This window comes from Protomyctophum parallelum, assembly GCF_964188405.1.
Source record: "Protomyctophum parallelum genome assembly, chromosome: 6".
Lineage (NCBI taxonomy): Eukaryota > Metazoa > Chordata > Actinopteri > Myctophiformes > Myctophidae > Protomyctophum > Protomyctophum parallelum.
Window position 1 is genome coordinate 14,665,043 of NC_139701.1, and position 17,103 is coordinate 14,682,145.

The 17,103-nt window shown below is 44.6% G+C and overlaps 1 protein-coding gene across 1 annotated transcript in view; it reads right to left on the reverse strand.

The window, feature by feature from the left end:
- Positions 1 to 17,103, reverse strand: part of ptprsa (protein tyrosine phosphatase receptor type Sa) — a 262,736-nt gene that overhangs the window by 78,876 nt on the left and 166,757 nt on the right. Inside the window, 3 exon segments of the mRNA XM_083768114.1 lie at positions 4,034 to 4,151; positions 9,984 to 10,177; positions 13,892 to 14,242. Coding sequence (XP_083624240.1) covers positions 4,034 to 4,151; positions 9,984 to 10,177; positions 13,892 to 14,242 — 663 coding nt within the window.

Sequence of the window (17,103 nt, forward strand, 5' to 3'; positions counted from 1 at the left end):
TCATGTTATGCTTTAGCTATTGAAAAGTAGCAGATCTACAAGCTCACCGAGTGGCATGCCTTAAAAGCCAGATCCAAAAGACCACTGATTTGTAGCAGATTAAAATGTTTTCTAAAATTGAGTCGTGGGTTTGCCAACAAGGAAACTGGGGAGAACGGGAAGAGTAGATTGCAATGAAGGTGGCACCATTTCTATCTAACTTGCCCATGGTCTCTGGGCTGGGCTGTGGACAGTTCAGAAACCTTATTCAAAGTTTCAAACATTACAATTTCACACTTAAATTGGTTTTTAATTGATGCAATTACAATTTCATTCAGCGAGTTAACTTCCCAGCATGAGAAAGGCTGTAGTATATAGACTAGTAATAGTTTGGAATCTTATACTGAGCATTAGGACCACTTATACAAAGATATGGCTGAAAATGGGTGAAGAGCTCCTTTTAGTCGTCAAACTTCTCCACGTAACGAAGGACACGTTAAGGTGATTGTACGCAGCACTGTCTTATACGATCATTACCTGTCACACTGTGTGACGTGCAAAAGGCAAAATAATCCCGATGATCCACCTTGTCAGGCTGTGCGAGATGACTTGAGTCTACCTGTCACATTGTGCCATAAAACTACTACCTACATCTGCTGAAATACGTCCGGAAAACTAAACGAAAAAAATAAAAGAACGGGAGGAAAAGTGGAGCTATAGTCTCGATTTGGCACGACAACATGGGTTGGAAATTCTCCAAGGAGAGCTTTCTTTCACAAAACGGTCTGGCATAAGGATTACTAGCCTTGCGTGTGATTTCACACACACACAATTATCCGCAGTAATTATTCCATCATTATTATTATAATTATATAACGGTCTGCTAACACAGTTTTAAAATGTGTCGGCAGTTGAAAATCATCACAGCACAAGTCACACCATGGTGACCAGACAGTTTGAGAATCACAGTTGACAGAAGGATAAACCAGGGTGGATTCCAACCTGTAGACTCTGAGGTGGTGGACACCACTGGTAGAAGAAGGTCTCGGGAGTGGCTTATTGTCGGTATCAGCCGGTAAGTCTGTACCCGTTACAATGCGCTAGACCCCTGGGAGATGGACTGCTGAGGTGGAGCGCCACACCTACCATCAGCTGCCAGTACTTCCCACACCACTTGCCGCACCCGAGCCGTGCCAGTATAGCACAGCTTCCCTGCCACGCCACACACACTTTTTTGTTCTCCTTTCCGCTCTTCCCTTCCCTTGTTTCGTCTCTGAATTCCCCCCTCGTCCTTCAGTCATCCTAGGGCCCACGGCAAAAGTCATTTTCCCACACTTCAGTAACAGAAAAGCAAAGGCTTGCCCCGCATTGAGAGACAGCTGGAGAGAGTGAGACTGGCACATCAGTCAGCACGCTGCGCTGACAGCCCTGATCCTCTGTTACATCTGTCACAGAATAGGGGGCACATGGTGGTGGTGTATGTGTGCCCCCAGGTGCGTGTTGTTTGTAGGCATGAGTGGATGATGGATGCGTGTGTGCGTGTGTGCGCGTAGTGTACTTGCATTAGTACTACTTGTGAGGGCAAAATGTCCCCAGTGAAGCATTGTTTGAGAATTTGAGAAATAAGACTTTGTGAGGACCATTTTTCTGTGTCAAAGATATCATTATTTTAGTCAAGCTTCACAAGCTTAACACAGACCGCAACGATTAATTAAAGAATGGTTACTATATATGCCAGGATTTCCCATATTTTGAAGATCCAAAACACAGCGGGGACGGGGGGGAATTTGAGATAAAAGCGACTGAAAGATGGAGCAGCTCAGTGTTATGGGTAACAACAGATAGCCATCCGAAGCTAATGTGAGTAGCCTTTCGACTAGATCGGATCAAAACATGTCTAAAACTGAATTAACGTAACTTAAGTGTATTGGCGGTCGGCGTAGAATACGTTCATTGGCGGGGGATGTATTAATGTTCACAATTATTTGGGGGCCCACTTGCATTGCCCTTGCCGCCCACCAGCGTCACCATGTTGAGAATCACTGAATGCAGGCCTTTTACTTCTAACAGAGTATGTTTTCATATTGTGGTATACCTTCTCCCACCTCTAGTATTCTCCTCGGTTTTCTCTCCTGGTAATCTGTGTGACTCAGGTCTGGGTCACCAAGTCCCTTAGGATCAACTCAGACTCAAGGTCTCTCTCTCTCTCTCTCTCTCTCTCTCTCTCTCACAGACACACGCACACACACACACACACACACACACACACACACACACACACACACACACACACACACACACACACCTCTCCCGTGGTTACCATGGAGACTAAAATGGACAAAGACTAAAGTGTGCCGGGAACAAGCAACAGACAATCTGCCCTCTCCAGATCCCAGCGGGGAGCTGTCAAAGTTTGCCAGAGAAATTCTCCCACGAAAAAGGAAAACAAACACAGCGTTTTGTTGATCTAAAAAAAACGGTGGGACGTGATTGCAATGATAAATGTGACTGTGATGATATTACTTTCAACATCTTTGTCTTACACTGAAGATATTTTGTGTTGTGCCTATAACCAAATGCCCAACATAGGCACGCCGCACACCACAAGGTTAATTGCCGGCGGTTTATGCAGCCTGTGCCCTGTTGCATTTTATAACTAATGCTTCATCTTGTTCTGGTGTTAAAACTCTTTACATCTGTGCATTTTCCTTTCTGGAATTGAAAGAGTACTACACACTACACACTACACACTATACAGACTAAATAAATCCACAGACATACAAAATGAGTGGACACAATATGACCAGAAACACAAAGAACTAGCCCTGACTGAACATAACAGGTCTGTAACTCTGAGAGTGTATACAGAGTTAAGGGGATCCTTGCAAATAAAACCTTTGAGAACCACTAGTACTAGCTGGACTTCTAATATGCCATGGTGTTGTTGTAAATAACTGCCATACATATTATGAAAAAAAAACCTGGAGACTTGGGCTTGACATTCAGTATTTGCGTCTTATGATCAAAATAAGAACATTATAATGGTGCGTAGACAAGAAAATCTAAAATGTGGCCACACACACAAGGCCAAGTCTTTGCCACAGACACATTTGTCCGTGTACGGTACGGACACATGTGGTTTCTGTATAGACCGATTCCGTACCGGTTTCATGGTCGCAGCCTACGTATTTCCTGTAGGCGGACTCGACATAGCTGCGGGAGTAAAACCCTCACCAGGCGCACCTCTTCCACTACAGTGAACGGCAGAGTGACTGATGTTAGTTTGCCTCAAACTTTACTCCTTTACCTGCTTTTTTACTAACACTAACATTACAAAGATGCCCAGAACATCGAGATGAACCTGTGTAGTTTATGGCTGCTCCAACAGTAGTGGCAGCATAAAAAAAAAAAAAAAACGGAATGTCTAATATCCACCGCTGTGGCGGAGACCAGAGCCATTGAGTAATGGTTGAGACAAAGCAGTGAAAGATACATAACGCAAGTCTTACCCAATACCAAATCTTTCTGTTTATTAACACAAGGCTGCTGTACTTTATACCTCATACTTTAAATGCTTAGTATGAGGTATAAAATACAGCAGCCTTGTGTTCATAAAACAGAAAGATTGGGTATTGGGTAAGACTGAAATTACGTATCTTTCAGGACCCTTCACTGCTTTGTCTCAACGATTACTCAATGGCTCTGGTCTCCGCCACCGAGGTGGATATTAGACATTCCGTTTTTTTTTTCTTTTTTTATGTTGCCACTACTGTTGGAGCAGCCATAAACTACACAGGTTCATCTCGATGTTCTGGGCATCTTTGTAATGTTAGTGTTAGTAAAAAAGCAGGTAAAGGAGTAAAGTTTGAGGCAAACTAACATCAGTCACTCTGCCGTTCACTGTAGTGGAAGAGGTGCGCCTGGTGAGGGTTTTACTCCCGCAGCTATGTCGAGTCCGCCTACAGGAAATACGTAGGCTGCAACCATGAAACCGGTACGGAATCGGTCTATACATTGAGAGAGGTCTCTCCAGTCTCCTCTAAAAGGTACTGACCTGCCCCCTTGGTCACCACCAGCTTGGGTTTGCTGCGGGCTCCGTCACCCTTGGTGGTGTAAGCTGCCACCGTGATGGAGTAGGTGGTGTCCGGTTTGAGCCCTCCGATGACCATTTCCTGTAGCGGGCAGGAAGCAGGGAGGAGACAGGGAAGGGGAGAGGGGTGTCAGAACAGGACTTAAAGAGAGCTCTTTTACGTTTACTAAAGCCACTTCCTTTAATGTACCCTCCCCATCTAGGTCAAAACATCGCCTCGTCCTTCTCTGTTAATTTATACACGCAGCATGCTTTTAAAATTCAACATTACCCTTTCACGTTATTGGACAGCATTCCATTAAGTTATGATAAATCTTCAGAGATGACGAGACAGCATTGGGGCGGAGTGAGGGGGGGGGGGGGTGATGTGCAAGCAGGGGTAAATGTAAGCTTGATTTATACCGAGTTTTTGCGCACCAAAGATGGCCGATCTGCAAGCTCGCCCACACGTCCCGGACGCCGTGTGTCGTGAGCTTGCAGATTGCCTGCCTTCGGTGCGCGACACCGCGTGCGACGAAGTGTAAATCAGGCTTATAAATGCAAAGTGGCCTCTTCTTCCGTTCACTGAGTCGCTCGCCAAGCCGACGAATTAACTGATGGACGCCGCCTTCCGCGCGAGGCCTCGTTGGGGCATTAACTTTGCCGTGAGCCCACTTTCTAAAAGTGGAAGGAGCTCCGGATCAATTCTAATGAATCTTTCAAGAGGAGCGTCCTCTAAATGATTTTCTTTTTTTTTTCTTTTTACAGGCGGGTGTCGGCATTAGCGACGGGAGAGGTCACTGAAGGTAGCTTTTTTAGTGCCGCCTCGGGTGGGGATACACTTCATGCGGGTGCACGTGGGTTTTGGGACGTGTGTGTGTGTGTGTGTGACACAAACAAACCAGCAAATTACATTTATTGAGGTTTAATGGGGTGAGTTATAGTCAGGCCGACAGCCATCGGGTTCTTAAGACAGAGCTGCTGAACAATCATCGTACGTGTCTTAAGCTTTAGGGCCCGGAGAACAAAAAAATTAAAAAGATGCCTTTTGAAGCTGGACGAAGAGATGACGTTGAAGTAAATCATGCTCTAAAGCCCAGTCCACGCCCAGTGATTAGCAATGCAATGAGTTGCAGCTTGCAAGTAACCATGCGCTGCAATTCAGACCCCTGCTATTTCTCGTATCGCAATGCGGTTTCATTGCATCGCAAATCATCGTTGTGGACTGGCCTTTAAGAACAACAAAAGCATAGCAAAAATAAATAAATAAAAAGTGACCACAGCAAAAAAAAAGCACAAGACAAGCAGACACACCACACCACAGCAACACACACTCACACACGCACGCACACACACGTAGCATAAGCATGCCAGAACAGCAAGGTTAGTGGATATTGCATCAGCCACCATTTTGCAGAAGTGTGCATGAAGACAGCAGCATTAGGTATTACGGTACAGAAGTGTCTCTTTGGGGACGTGTGTCCTTGGGGAGTTTATTGTTTAACCTCAGAGCTGGAAGCAGAGAGACCTCTGAACCACTCCGTTATCCACACTTGTCCGTCAAATGTATGACGTAAGCTCAGTAGAGCTGGCTTGATGCAATACCCACTTTCATAGACCCAAACCAACCCCCCCCCCCCCCCCCCCCCCCTCCCACCGCTACGCAAAAAGCACTCGGGTGAAAACTCTGTACTCACATATTCAGCTGTATCGTCCGTTTCCCACTGCCCCCCGCCCCCACCCGCGCCAAAGAGCAGAGGAGCAGAGCGCAGCAGGAGAGAGCGTTTTGGTTTTAGGAGAAGGAAAAAAGACAAGAGAAAGGAAGAAACAGCAGTGTGAGAGAGGGAGTAAAAAAGAAGGACGGGGGAGAGAGGCCCCCGTCGTGGCAGCAGGAGGTGAGTGAGTGCCGAGGCGCCTTCAGAAGCAAGGTCACTGGTCGTTTTTATTTTTAACAAAGCCACACGCTGGCAGCCATTTTGCTCTTTTTGCCGTTAAGAGTGAAATGGTCGCTGCTGTAAATACAGTCGGTTTGTGTTGAGAAGCAGCTTGGCACTTATGTTAAGGGAACAGGTGTATGATGACCAGGTGTAGAGATTAACTGTAGGGCTTAGGGTCTGTGTCCACAAAGAAGGCCTTTTGAGTTGCCCTGGCATTTCTTGGTGCAGCGCCACCGGGCCGGGAAACAGTTTTGGTGAGTTGTATACATGTGACAACTCGATAATTTACAACATGACGACTTGAATCATTACTATAACCATGAGAAGACCATGTTTGGATTGTTTCATCTAAGCTATTTCTGATACTCCCGTAGATGACAGGACATTTGAGCAGTGAGCACCTGAAGATTTTAGTAGACTAAATCTATTTCAATCTATTTTGTCTACATAAAATATCTTTGCCAGGCCTTGATGGTTTTGTAATGGCTGACTTCACATTTACGCATTGTGAGCTTGTAAATCTGCTGTTTTCAGAGTGCAACACCCAAGCGCAACCAACCATAAAATTACTTGTCTATTAGTCCTACTGAATATCTTCTCCACTAGTCCCTCCTAACAAAAACTAAGTATAGTTTTTATTTGTCGACAAAATTGTCAGTATATTTAGTCATAGTTTTAGTCATCATAGCTCAGTTTTTATTAGTTTTCGTCAGTGAAAGAAAAACGTAGTTGATGAAAGAAAATCACCATAGTTTTAGGCGACGAAATCGACACTGATCCAAAGCACTCCTCGGCCGTTATCTGTGGACATGGGCTCTAAAGTCTTGCTATAAGTATCAGCTAGTATTGTGTGCAGGCCTGTAAACCTCAGTGGGGTCCTTGAGGGGGATCCAGGGACCCCCTCCCCCAGGGTTTCCCATATTTTCGATAGTTTTGATCACATTGTATAGTTTTCACCGACAACAAAATGGGTTAAAACCGGGAAGGGCCTAGTATATCCCAATGAGAGAATGATTATTCAGATCTCTCCACTGTTATATCTCCACACACAGCAGTTGTAGAATTATTATTATATGACATCTAACAACAAAACAATCTTCTCTTATGCTGGTCCCACTGGCACGGCATCTTTTCAAGTAGCTTAATGCAGTACATATACCACATGTCTGAGAGCCACTGGTGTACTGCAGCTAAGAGAGAGCGTCAACTCCACATCAAAGGGACTTTTAAAAGCAAAACTCCAGCGAGACCCACAGCCAGCGACAGCTGACGTCTAAACTCTTTACCGTGGATACAAGCCACAAGGTGCCGTAATAACATCGTGCTCTTTCGGAATGCCGATCTTGACCTACTGTACTGTAGTGTGTATTCTATTTCGGTGACATTTAATTACCTCGTGCGTGCTCACGTTTAGAAGCACATTTCATTGCCTTGCGCCTCATGCATGGTAATTCTAAAGGACATGGGGATATTCGCTACATCTATTGTCTGGGTTGCTGACCCTTGCACTTCTTCTGATTGCTTGCATATGATGCTGCCGATGTAGGAATTTAAGCTTGTTTTGCTGCTTCGGCTCAATTTTTAAGTCGCTCGGGATAATAGCTGAATAGCTGAATGCCTAAACTCAAAGTAACATGGGTGGCGTTATCACTCTCCCCTCCACAACAGACCATTATCATGTGCAAGAAATACAGTAACACCGCGGTTCATTCCAGCCATGAATGTGATCTGTCGCATTGCGTACTGATGTTTTCCTTTCCCTTATTTATTTTGTATTCTGTTTGCCCCTGATTTTTTTCAAGGCTGTAATTGGATGATTGCTGGCACACACAAAAGGAGAACACACACACTTTGGGCTGTGTTCCTCTTGATATTGTGTTGACAGAGGTTTTGTCAGAAGAAAGTGGGGGGGAGTCCATTGTACAGGCTTCTATTATAATTCTATCTGTCAGAAGAGGCAAGATTTTTTTGTGTGTGTGAAATGCCTTCATGCCAATTTCACTTTTCCTTTTCCCCCTGGATGCGGAATACTATAATCAGCAGTTTTTTTTTCTCGTGCTTGATACCAAGCAGTACAATCAAGCATTTGGTGGCAGAGGTTGCCGTGATGCCAGAGCCCTAATAAAAGGCAGGCGGGGAGAACGGGAGAAAAGGAGGCCAGAGTGAAGTTTTGATTACAGCTCTTGTTGTGGTCCGAGAGAGAAGAGAAGATTGCAGCGTTATGAAATGAAATCCAACAGGGGGGGATCGCATCCATTCATATTGCCTCCCATGTTCCCATATCTTAAGGGACATATTTTCTGTTTTCACAGGCCCTGATAAAGCACAGAATAGAAAAATAACACCTTTCCCGTTTATGTGTTTTGCTAAGGCTGAAATTGTGTTACGGTAAAGTGTGACATCTTGTGATGATTCATCTAATGAAGTCATTAATGCAATAATTCTAATGAGCCTGCACTTCACTGATCCCATCGTTCTTTCCTGTGTTTTATTTATGTATGTATTCCATTCTACTGCAATGCTTCATGTTTGCCTTAAGAGGACGAATGAAGTGTATCTAATTTAATCAATACTTCCATCCCTATACCCATAAAGGACTGCCCATAATGTACATGTCTCTGACATGGCTACTGTATACAGTACATGTCATTGTCGGTTACAATTTGGACCATACATTTTCATTTTAATGGGCTTTGGTTTTTAGATTTAGTTTATCCCACTTCCAAACAAGGTTGCAGGAGTCGCACTAGAAAGGGGGAAAGAAACCCACACATGCAGATAAGTAAAACTGACGTTTATTTGCAATAACACACTTGGAGGTTGAGCTGTGTTGAGAGATACAGGCACTAGTGTGCTGATCTACGACACGCTCTTGATATCTCAGTGCCAATATCTCACGTTGTAGCACTCCCTCTTGTGTATTAGAGTTTAATTGAAATGCAAACATATGGTAAACTCAGACTAAAATAACGCTGCAGAGGGGTGTTAGCGTGTTCGATTAGCTATCTCAAAGTTTCTTTCACGTTGCTTTTCATAATGTCCTGACATTAATGGGATCCAAAGGCTCCCTGGATGCTCTAAAAGCCTACATTATGCTTAGGGAAATGGTTTGGCAGTAATGTCAAGCTGCGGCCCGCAGGTTTATTGGGCATTGCTACACTGTAAACCAGTGGTTCTCAAAGTGTGGTCCGGGGACCTCCAGGGGTCCTTGAGCGCGTTCCTAGCTAGCAGTAGCTAGCTAAATGTGTCAATACAGCATCACAAATGTTTTAACCTCTTTATCCATATTTTATAGGTTGGATATTCAAAATTAGAAGATATATACAAGCTCACCTGCAAGCTTGTACATCTGCTATTGAAAAACAATGTTTAATCTCGAAAGTATTGGACAATTTTTAATGATTTTCTTTTTAAATCTCAAAAGTATTGGAGCATTTAAAAAAGAATCCTTGACATTAAAAAGGTTGAGAACCATTGTTTATTTTGACAGACATTTTTGATATAGTTTTAGTCATAGTCTTTTGAATAAAATTCCATTTGGTTTCAGTAACATTTTAGTTATCGGATATATTTTACGGTAGTTTAGTCTAGTTTTGGTTGACTGAGTACGAAAAAAAATATTTTGGGAATATTTGGTTGAAATGCCTGATTTACACTCAGCCGTGTGACAAAAATAGCAGATCTACAAGCTCACAGCACGTGGCACTGTGACACGTTGTGAGCTTGTAGATCGGCTATTTTCGGAGCGTGAAACCCAAACACACAACCAAACAAAGTTCTACTGGATCTATTCCCCACTAGTCCCCTCCCTAAAATTTTTGTCTAGTTTATTTGTTGTCAAACTTGTCAATATATTTAGTCATAGTTTTAGTCATCATAGCTTCGTTTTTTTTTATATTGCATTGGTGAAAAAGGCGTTGAACATTTTTGAGTCCCTGATGAGTGGTGTTGGGATTTGAGGTGATTGGAGGTGATTGGAGGTGATGTGGGTGCTGTACCTGTGCGTCGGCCAGCATGACGTCCTTGATGAGGGGCAGGCCGCGGGACTCTCCGTTCTCCACGCGCACATAGTGCACCTGGTAGCCGCGGATCTGGCCATGCTGCTTGCCCGGGGTCAGCGACCTCCATATGACCTTCAGGGCCGTGGAGTTCAGCACCTCCACCTCCACGCGCCTCGGAGGAGCTCCCGGAACTGTGTGTTTTGGGTCAAAACGAAAAGGAACGTTTACAATGCATCATAAAGCTAAATACAATATCACTTAATCTATGATTTGTGAAACAGCATGAAAGGAGCCCAGACACACTAGCTGTGTTTCAAAATCCACAATGACAGTGATTCGAATCAAAGTGGTCACATATTGATTGTATATTGCAGAAATTGCAGGTTGAGACTTTAATTATATTATATTACTTAGTTTATTATTACTGCTAGTTTGACTATTTCAAATACTCTTTAGTTGTGAAATAACTGAAGATAGTCTATCTTCAAGCTCACGTGTTGACAAAACAAAACTAGTTGGCATGCCGTCAAAATCAGTTTAACCACTTTAAACCCACGCATGCACGCACGCTCACAGTCAAATCAAGCTGAAGGGCAAGAGTGATAGACAAACACATAAACACAAGAAAACAACAATCACTGACATGCACGTTTCTGCGGGATTGCCCGGAGAAAAGCATCACATCTCCCATATTCCTCCATCTCCATGTATTATTTTTTCCCATTCTTTCCTTAAAACAACAGAATGATGGAGCTGAATATCCTTCAGGACAATAAAGATAAAGAAGCACTACTCTGCCTCTCTGCATGTGATGTGTAATGTGACTGCCTTGCTTATTGTACGGTAAATGGCTCTGGATTGTCTGCTACATACATCAGGGGTCTTCGACAATTCCAGGCCAAGGACCCCTTGCTAGCTAGCTGAGATAGAGAGATGAAGCAGGGACCCCCACTACATTTGCGTTAAACGTGCATGTTTTTTTTTGGCGAACGCACAGCGAGCGTCTCTCTGGTCATCAACGGTCGGGGATGCGATCGTAGTGGAATGGATATTCTGTGACTACTTATAAACTTGACCTTTGGGTCGATACTCGGTCTGCTCTTTTTTCCCTGTACGCCAAAAGTATTCCCCGAAAACGGCCGATCTACCACCAGCCCCCCCTCGCTCTCCTGAGCCTGTCTGACTGTCTGTGTGCAGTGCAGGTATAATATACGCTCACGGTGATAGAGAGAGACATATTACATATGTCTCTCTCTATCACCGTGAGCGCTTGTCACTCTCATAATGACAGGTCATCACCCCACTCCCATACACATGTTCATTCTCTCACAACCTCAATATAAAAATAAAAAAACAGCAACCCCCTAGAGGGTCTTTGCAGATGTGCTCCTGGTTCGGGAAGGTCACCGGCTTGAGACCGGGTGTGGGGGAAATTGTGGTTGAGAAGAGGAGGAGACACGTGACATGAAATGAAATGAAAACCCCGGGTCCTTTCCTTCTAGGAACCACAGCAGTGAGATAGCTGCTGCAGCTTGACCTCTATAGCTGCTCCTCTGGAGCCACTGGGGAGGTAGAATATATGGAATGGACCGCTAGTGCACTGGTTCCCAAACACATGGCTCGGGACACATGGCTTTTATGGGTCCCTTTCTTGTTTTTTGTTTCTCTTTCTTAGTCGTAGCTGTCGGGGTGCCCGTCTTGGCAGGGGAAGGCTGAGCTTGTAGATCTGCCATTGTCAGGGCGCAACACCCGAGTGCAACCAAACATAAAATACCTTTCAATTGAATTTTATTCATTTGTCTTTCAATTCTACTGGTTCTCTTCTCCACTATAGTCACGCCCTGACATTTTAGACTAGTTTTTACGTGTAGACGAAATTGTCAATATATGGAGACTTGGTTTTAGTCATCAAAGCGTAGTTATCATTTAGTTTTCGTCCGAGAAAAAAGGTGGTCGTCAGACATTTTTCGTCATAGTTTTAGTTGAAGGAAATCAACACCGCCTCGTGGTAACTAACTCCAGCACAGTAGGATAGGATACTATTGAAAGCCTATGGAGAACATGGGAGGAGGTGCACCGCCACACACACACACACACACACACACACACACACACACACACACACACACACACACACACACACACACACACACACACACACACACACACACACACACACACACACACACACACACACACACACACACACACACACACACACACACACACACACACACACACACACACACACACCGGTTCAGTTCTTTTTGGTTTTTAGTCCATGAGCCAGAGCTCCAAAATTGAAACGTTAATTATTAATTCAGTGGGCAAAACCATACCTATATTAGATTGTTATCACCATTAAACTTCCCCGATTGAGTACATACACGAAGACAATGATTTATTGTATTACAAATTTTACATTTTTCAATATGCAAATGAGGCATTATGTAGGAAAATATGTAAAATAATCAAAAATATGAAAAAGCTACTACTGTGGAAGGGTTATCATGTATTAATTTACTTGTATTGATCCTATAAACAATTTAATATAGGGTATAGTTTGCCCACCAACTTTGGAGCTCTGGCTCATGGACTAAAAACCAAAAAGAACTGAACCGGTTCCCATTGGGAACCAACCGGTGGAAAAGGGGTCACAGAGAACATGGGAGGAGCTAAGTACAGTATGCACCCTCCAACACACACACAGAGAACATAGGAGGAGGTGAACCGCCCCCACACACACACACACACACACGGCGGCGCCGACAGCGGCTATAAATTGCACGAGGTTGGCTGGGTTTTAATAGTGACACGCTAGATTTCCCCAGGGTGATATCTACTGTTGGATGCTCTTATTTCATCTCACATGGCTGGAAGTGCTTGATTTGAAGAGTGGGCATTAAATGTGTGTAAGTGTCTGTGGTACACTGTCAATCTCTGTGATGTATGCTTGTAAAGTACACACACGCCATGAGAGAAAAACACACACACACACACACACACACACACACACACACACACACACACACACACACACACACACACACACACACACACACACACACACACACACACACACACACACACACACATGTTTGTAATGCTACATACTTGTGAGGACATCCACATTTTAGGACGGCATTTTCAAATGCCCTCGTTAACGCTTAAGCCAATATTGACGCCACCATGCAACACATTGTGAGCTTGTAGAACAATTTTTGGTGCAAAACACGGACGCGCAACAATGTGTACTGCAAATCAGGTCTAATTCCAACCCCAACCACCCACTAAACCTAACCTATCCTAAATGTCTGATCCTATAACCCCAACTTGATTCATTTTCTAATTGGAAGACTATCACTGCAAATCTTACAACCAATTTATCTTGTGAACACACACAGACATGCACGCATGCACGCACGCACACACATACACACACACGCACACTTTGTGATGTGCACGCTACCCTATCACAGCCATTACACAGTCAGTGTACAGCATTGTTTCCGGTGGGGCGGGACTTGACATGAAAACATTTGAGAGAACCACTGCACGTATTGTATAAAATATGGATTAGGATCCGACAGTAATGGGTGACAGGGGTCTTCAATTATGCCCTACACGGACACAATTAATGTGCCCATGGCTTGATATTATATTTTTGGTCATTTTTGGTCAAAAAACCCAATTACTGAATGTCAGTCTCCAGGTTTTTCGTCGGGATATGCATAACACTGATTTACACGTTAGCTCTCAGGCTATAGGAGTCCAGTAAGATCAGTGGTTCTCAAACTTTTTATTTTCAAGGAACCCTATAACTCTGAGAGTGCACAAATGGAACCAAATGGACCCCATTTGGTTCCATTCGTGCACTCTGTGGGCGGTGGGCGGGGTCCACCTACCGTCCTCGTCGGTGCGGCACATCAGCGGCTCGCTCTCGGGCCCGGGCCCCACCTGGGTGAAGGCGGCCACCGTCACCTGGTACTGGGTCCACTTCTCCAGCCGCTGCAGCAGCACCTGCTGCTCTGTGGCCGGGACGCTAGGCGGCGGCTCCTCTGCCTCGGCGGCCGCCTCCCCTCCTCCTCCTCCTCCCTGTGGCGGCTGCTCCCCCGCCGCCAACACCACCTGGTGGCGCACCGTGTACCCCGCCAGGGCGCCGTTCTGGCTCTCCACAGGCGGGGGGCGCCAACTTACCAGCAGCGTGGTGGAGCTGGAACTGCTGCACTTAATGTCTTGAGGGGGGGCTGAGGGTTCTGGGAGAGGGAGGGGGGGGGCAAGCAGGGGGGGGGAGGGGCGAGGATGGGGGGGAGGAATGGGCGTTAGGGCAGGATGGGGGGGGGGGGGGGAAGGGGAGGAGGGAGGGGTGAAAAACAAAAAACAAAAAAAAGATGGGAGAGATAAAGAAAATGATAAAACGGAAAAGCTTCAACTTAAAAGAGAAGAGAACGATGAAAGCGTACAAAGAATGGGGGGGAAAGGGTACAAAATGTGCTCAACATAAAGTGAAAGAAATAATCTTGCGAATGTAAACGGAAAAGACTTTAAAAAAAAGGACAATGGCAGTTATGACACAGGCGTTTGTAATAATGAAGCAAGATGGCCGAGATGGCCTACCGTCAGGGATAACTGTAATGAATGACTACCCCTGGACAATTTACAATGTCACTTCTACTAAAGACATGGATTAAATTTCAAATGCTGTTCTTGAGCTGTCTAAACCAGTGGTTCTCAGAGTGGGGTCCATGCAGGGACCCACAGGGTGGTTCCAAATGGATCCTTCCAAAAGGTCTGCACAGTAACTCTTGAAACCGTACACATGGACCCAATTGTATCTCTGCTACAGTAGCCGTGCTCTCAGGAGTCATAGAGGTCCTTGACATTAAAACGGTTTGAGAACCACTGGTACTACCGGTGATCCCTAATGGTGCCATGAAGCACTCTCCCTCCAGCACTAAGGAAGAAGACTCTGCTATTTTTGCTGTTTTTTAAGTGAAAGGAAACACGTCGGTGGGTTTTATAAATACTGCACCAACCAAAAGTATTAACAAGAGCTTGTGATCAAATAATAACTACATTGCATCCAATGGAACACAGGTTCTTTTTTGACATTTTCTGAAAAGTAAGGTTCCCAGTTCACAAAAGACACAATATGCCCTATAGCTACGAGAGAGAGAAAACTACTGTATCTTCATACGCATCTTTAGAGATACCGGAGCTAAAAGGGAGTTCTACTTCTCAGCTCGCGAATAAGAAGGAAAGCTATTTTGATTTGTTGTATAATAGCTTTCCAACACAGTGGCTGGGTTGGTTATATTGTATTTCTTTAAATGCGGGAGCACTTCTTCTTCCAACACATATTAAAAACTACACATCTGTGAACTTTCTAAGTCACACTCGTCAAAAAGCCTCTACTTTCTAATCTGAGCAAAGGCTCTTATACAGAGAGAGGGAGAGAGAGAGAGAGTGCTAGCTATAGCTCTGTGCAAGGGAGTGATAAAACGTCCCACTGCTCATCCAGAGTGTGGTATTATACGGATAGAAGCACATGTATGAGAAGATTTCTATTCAAGTCGAGCTCTCTCTCTCTCTCTCTCTCTCTCTCTCTCCAATACTCCTTGAAAGTATAAAATAATTTCCCCAACCATCTTGCAGGTTTCGAGCCAAGTTCATTATTACATTCGCATCTGTGATGTACACTAGTATTGTAGCCGAAAAGAATTGGAAACAAAAGGAAATCATACCAAGACAAACAAAAAAACAAAAACAAATAAATAATAGCATTCAACGGAACCCATGGGCCGAAGTGAAAATGACAACCCATAGAGACAACAAGAACAGAGCTGAACAAAAACACAGCATGTTTTCATTCCAAAACAACAGGGCTGGAGACATAAATGATAAATTGAGGCAGTGGCGGCTGGAAAAAAAATTAATTTGTCTTTTAGCCCAGGTGACTCGAAAGAAAATAAAGAAAGTAAAGAAACAAAGAAAACACAAAAACAGTTAGGGTTCCAAAAAAAATGACAACTCATAAGAAACATGAACAACAAAAAATAAAAACAGGCTAAACAACATTTAACTTTTAAAAAAAGGAAAAGAAAAACAACCAAAGTGAAAAAGCTTCACAGGTAACCGTCTGCCTCATACGTACCTGGCTTCCACATACACTAACTGGTTAAGACTTTCTTACCAGCAGCACCTGACTGTGCAGTGAGCTCCACTCCACAGTCAGTTGAGCAGCAACACTTTCCATCCAAACTCGTCACACATTTCAGTTCTAAACCCATTATATCCCAGTTTTTTGCCAATTAACACCTTTAACCACTTGAACCCATGCATGCCCATTCTGGGGGCGGGGGGGGGGACGGGGACATTTGCCCAAAATAGCCCATCTATGGCCTCACAGCGTCTTGTAGAGTTGTCACTCGGGTTGTGAGCGCTTCGCGAGGACTAGAGGGTTTAAGTGGTTAACTTACTGGTGGACTCGTCCTACTTTTGGGACACATTGCTGTTGCTGTGCGGTTTGGGGGAGGGAGAATGTTGGGCTCCGTGCTGGAACCAAAGGACTGTCTTACTCGCTTACTCGGGGGGGGGGGGGGGGGGGGGGGGGCAGGAGGGTCCACAGGCCTGTGAGAGCTGAGAGGCAGGAAGGCTAGGTCCTAAAACCTACTCCGGTGACCCCTTTCTTCCTTGGACCCAATGTTTCTTTTATCCCCCTTTGCTTCTCTATCGTTTTATTCTTTAATAAATCCCATTCCATAGCTCTGTGTATCACAGCGTTTTGAATTAACAGCACTGTGTTGTGGTGCCAGTCTCATGAAAGGTTAATGATCCTAGGGTGACGTGGGTTGTCCTTTTGGGAAGGAGAACAAAACAACAAAAACAGCAAACTGACGTAAAAATTAAGATATAGGACTGACTGTGCTGGCACACGGCAAATAGGACAGGACCACTGCAGCGCCGCAGGCCCTTCCTCTCCGTGTCCAATGGGCTTATTTACTTACGGTCTTACTGGATTTCTGAGCCTTTCAGCTCCTTCATATTGTATTCCACGTCAAGAGTGATTGCTCAGTTCTCCATCGTTGTGCAACCGGGGAAGGCCGTCGCATCTGAC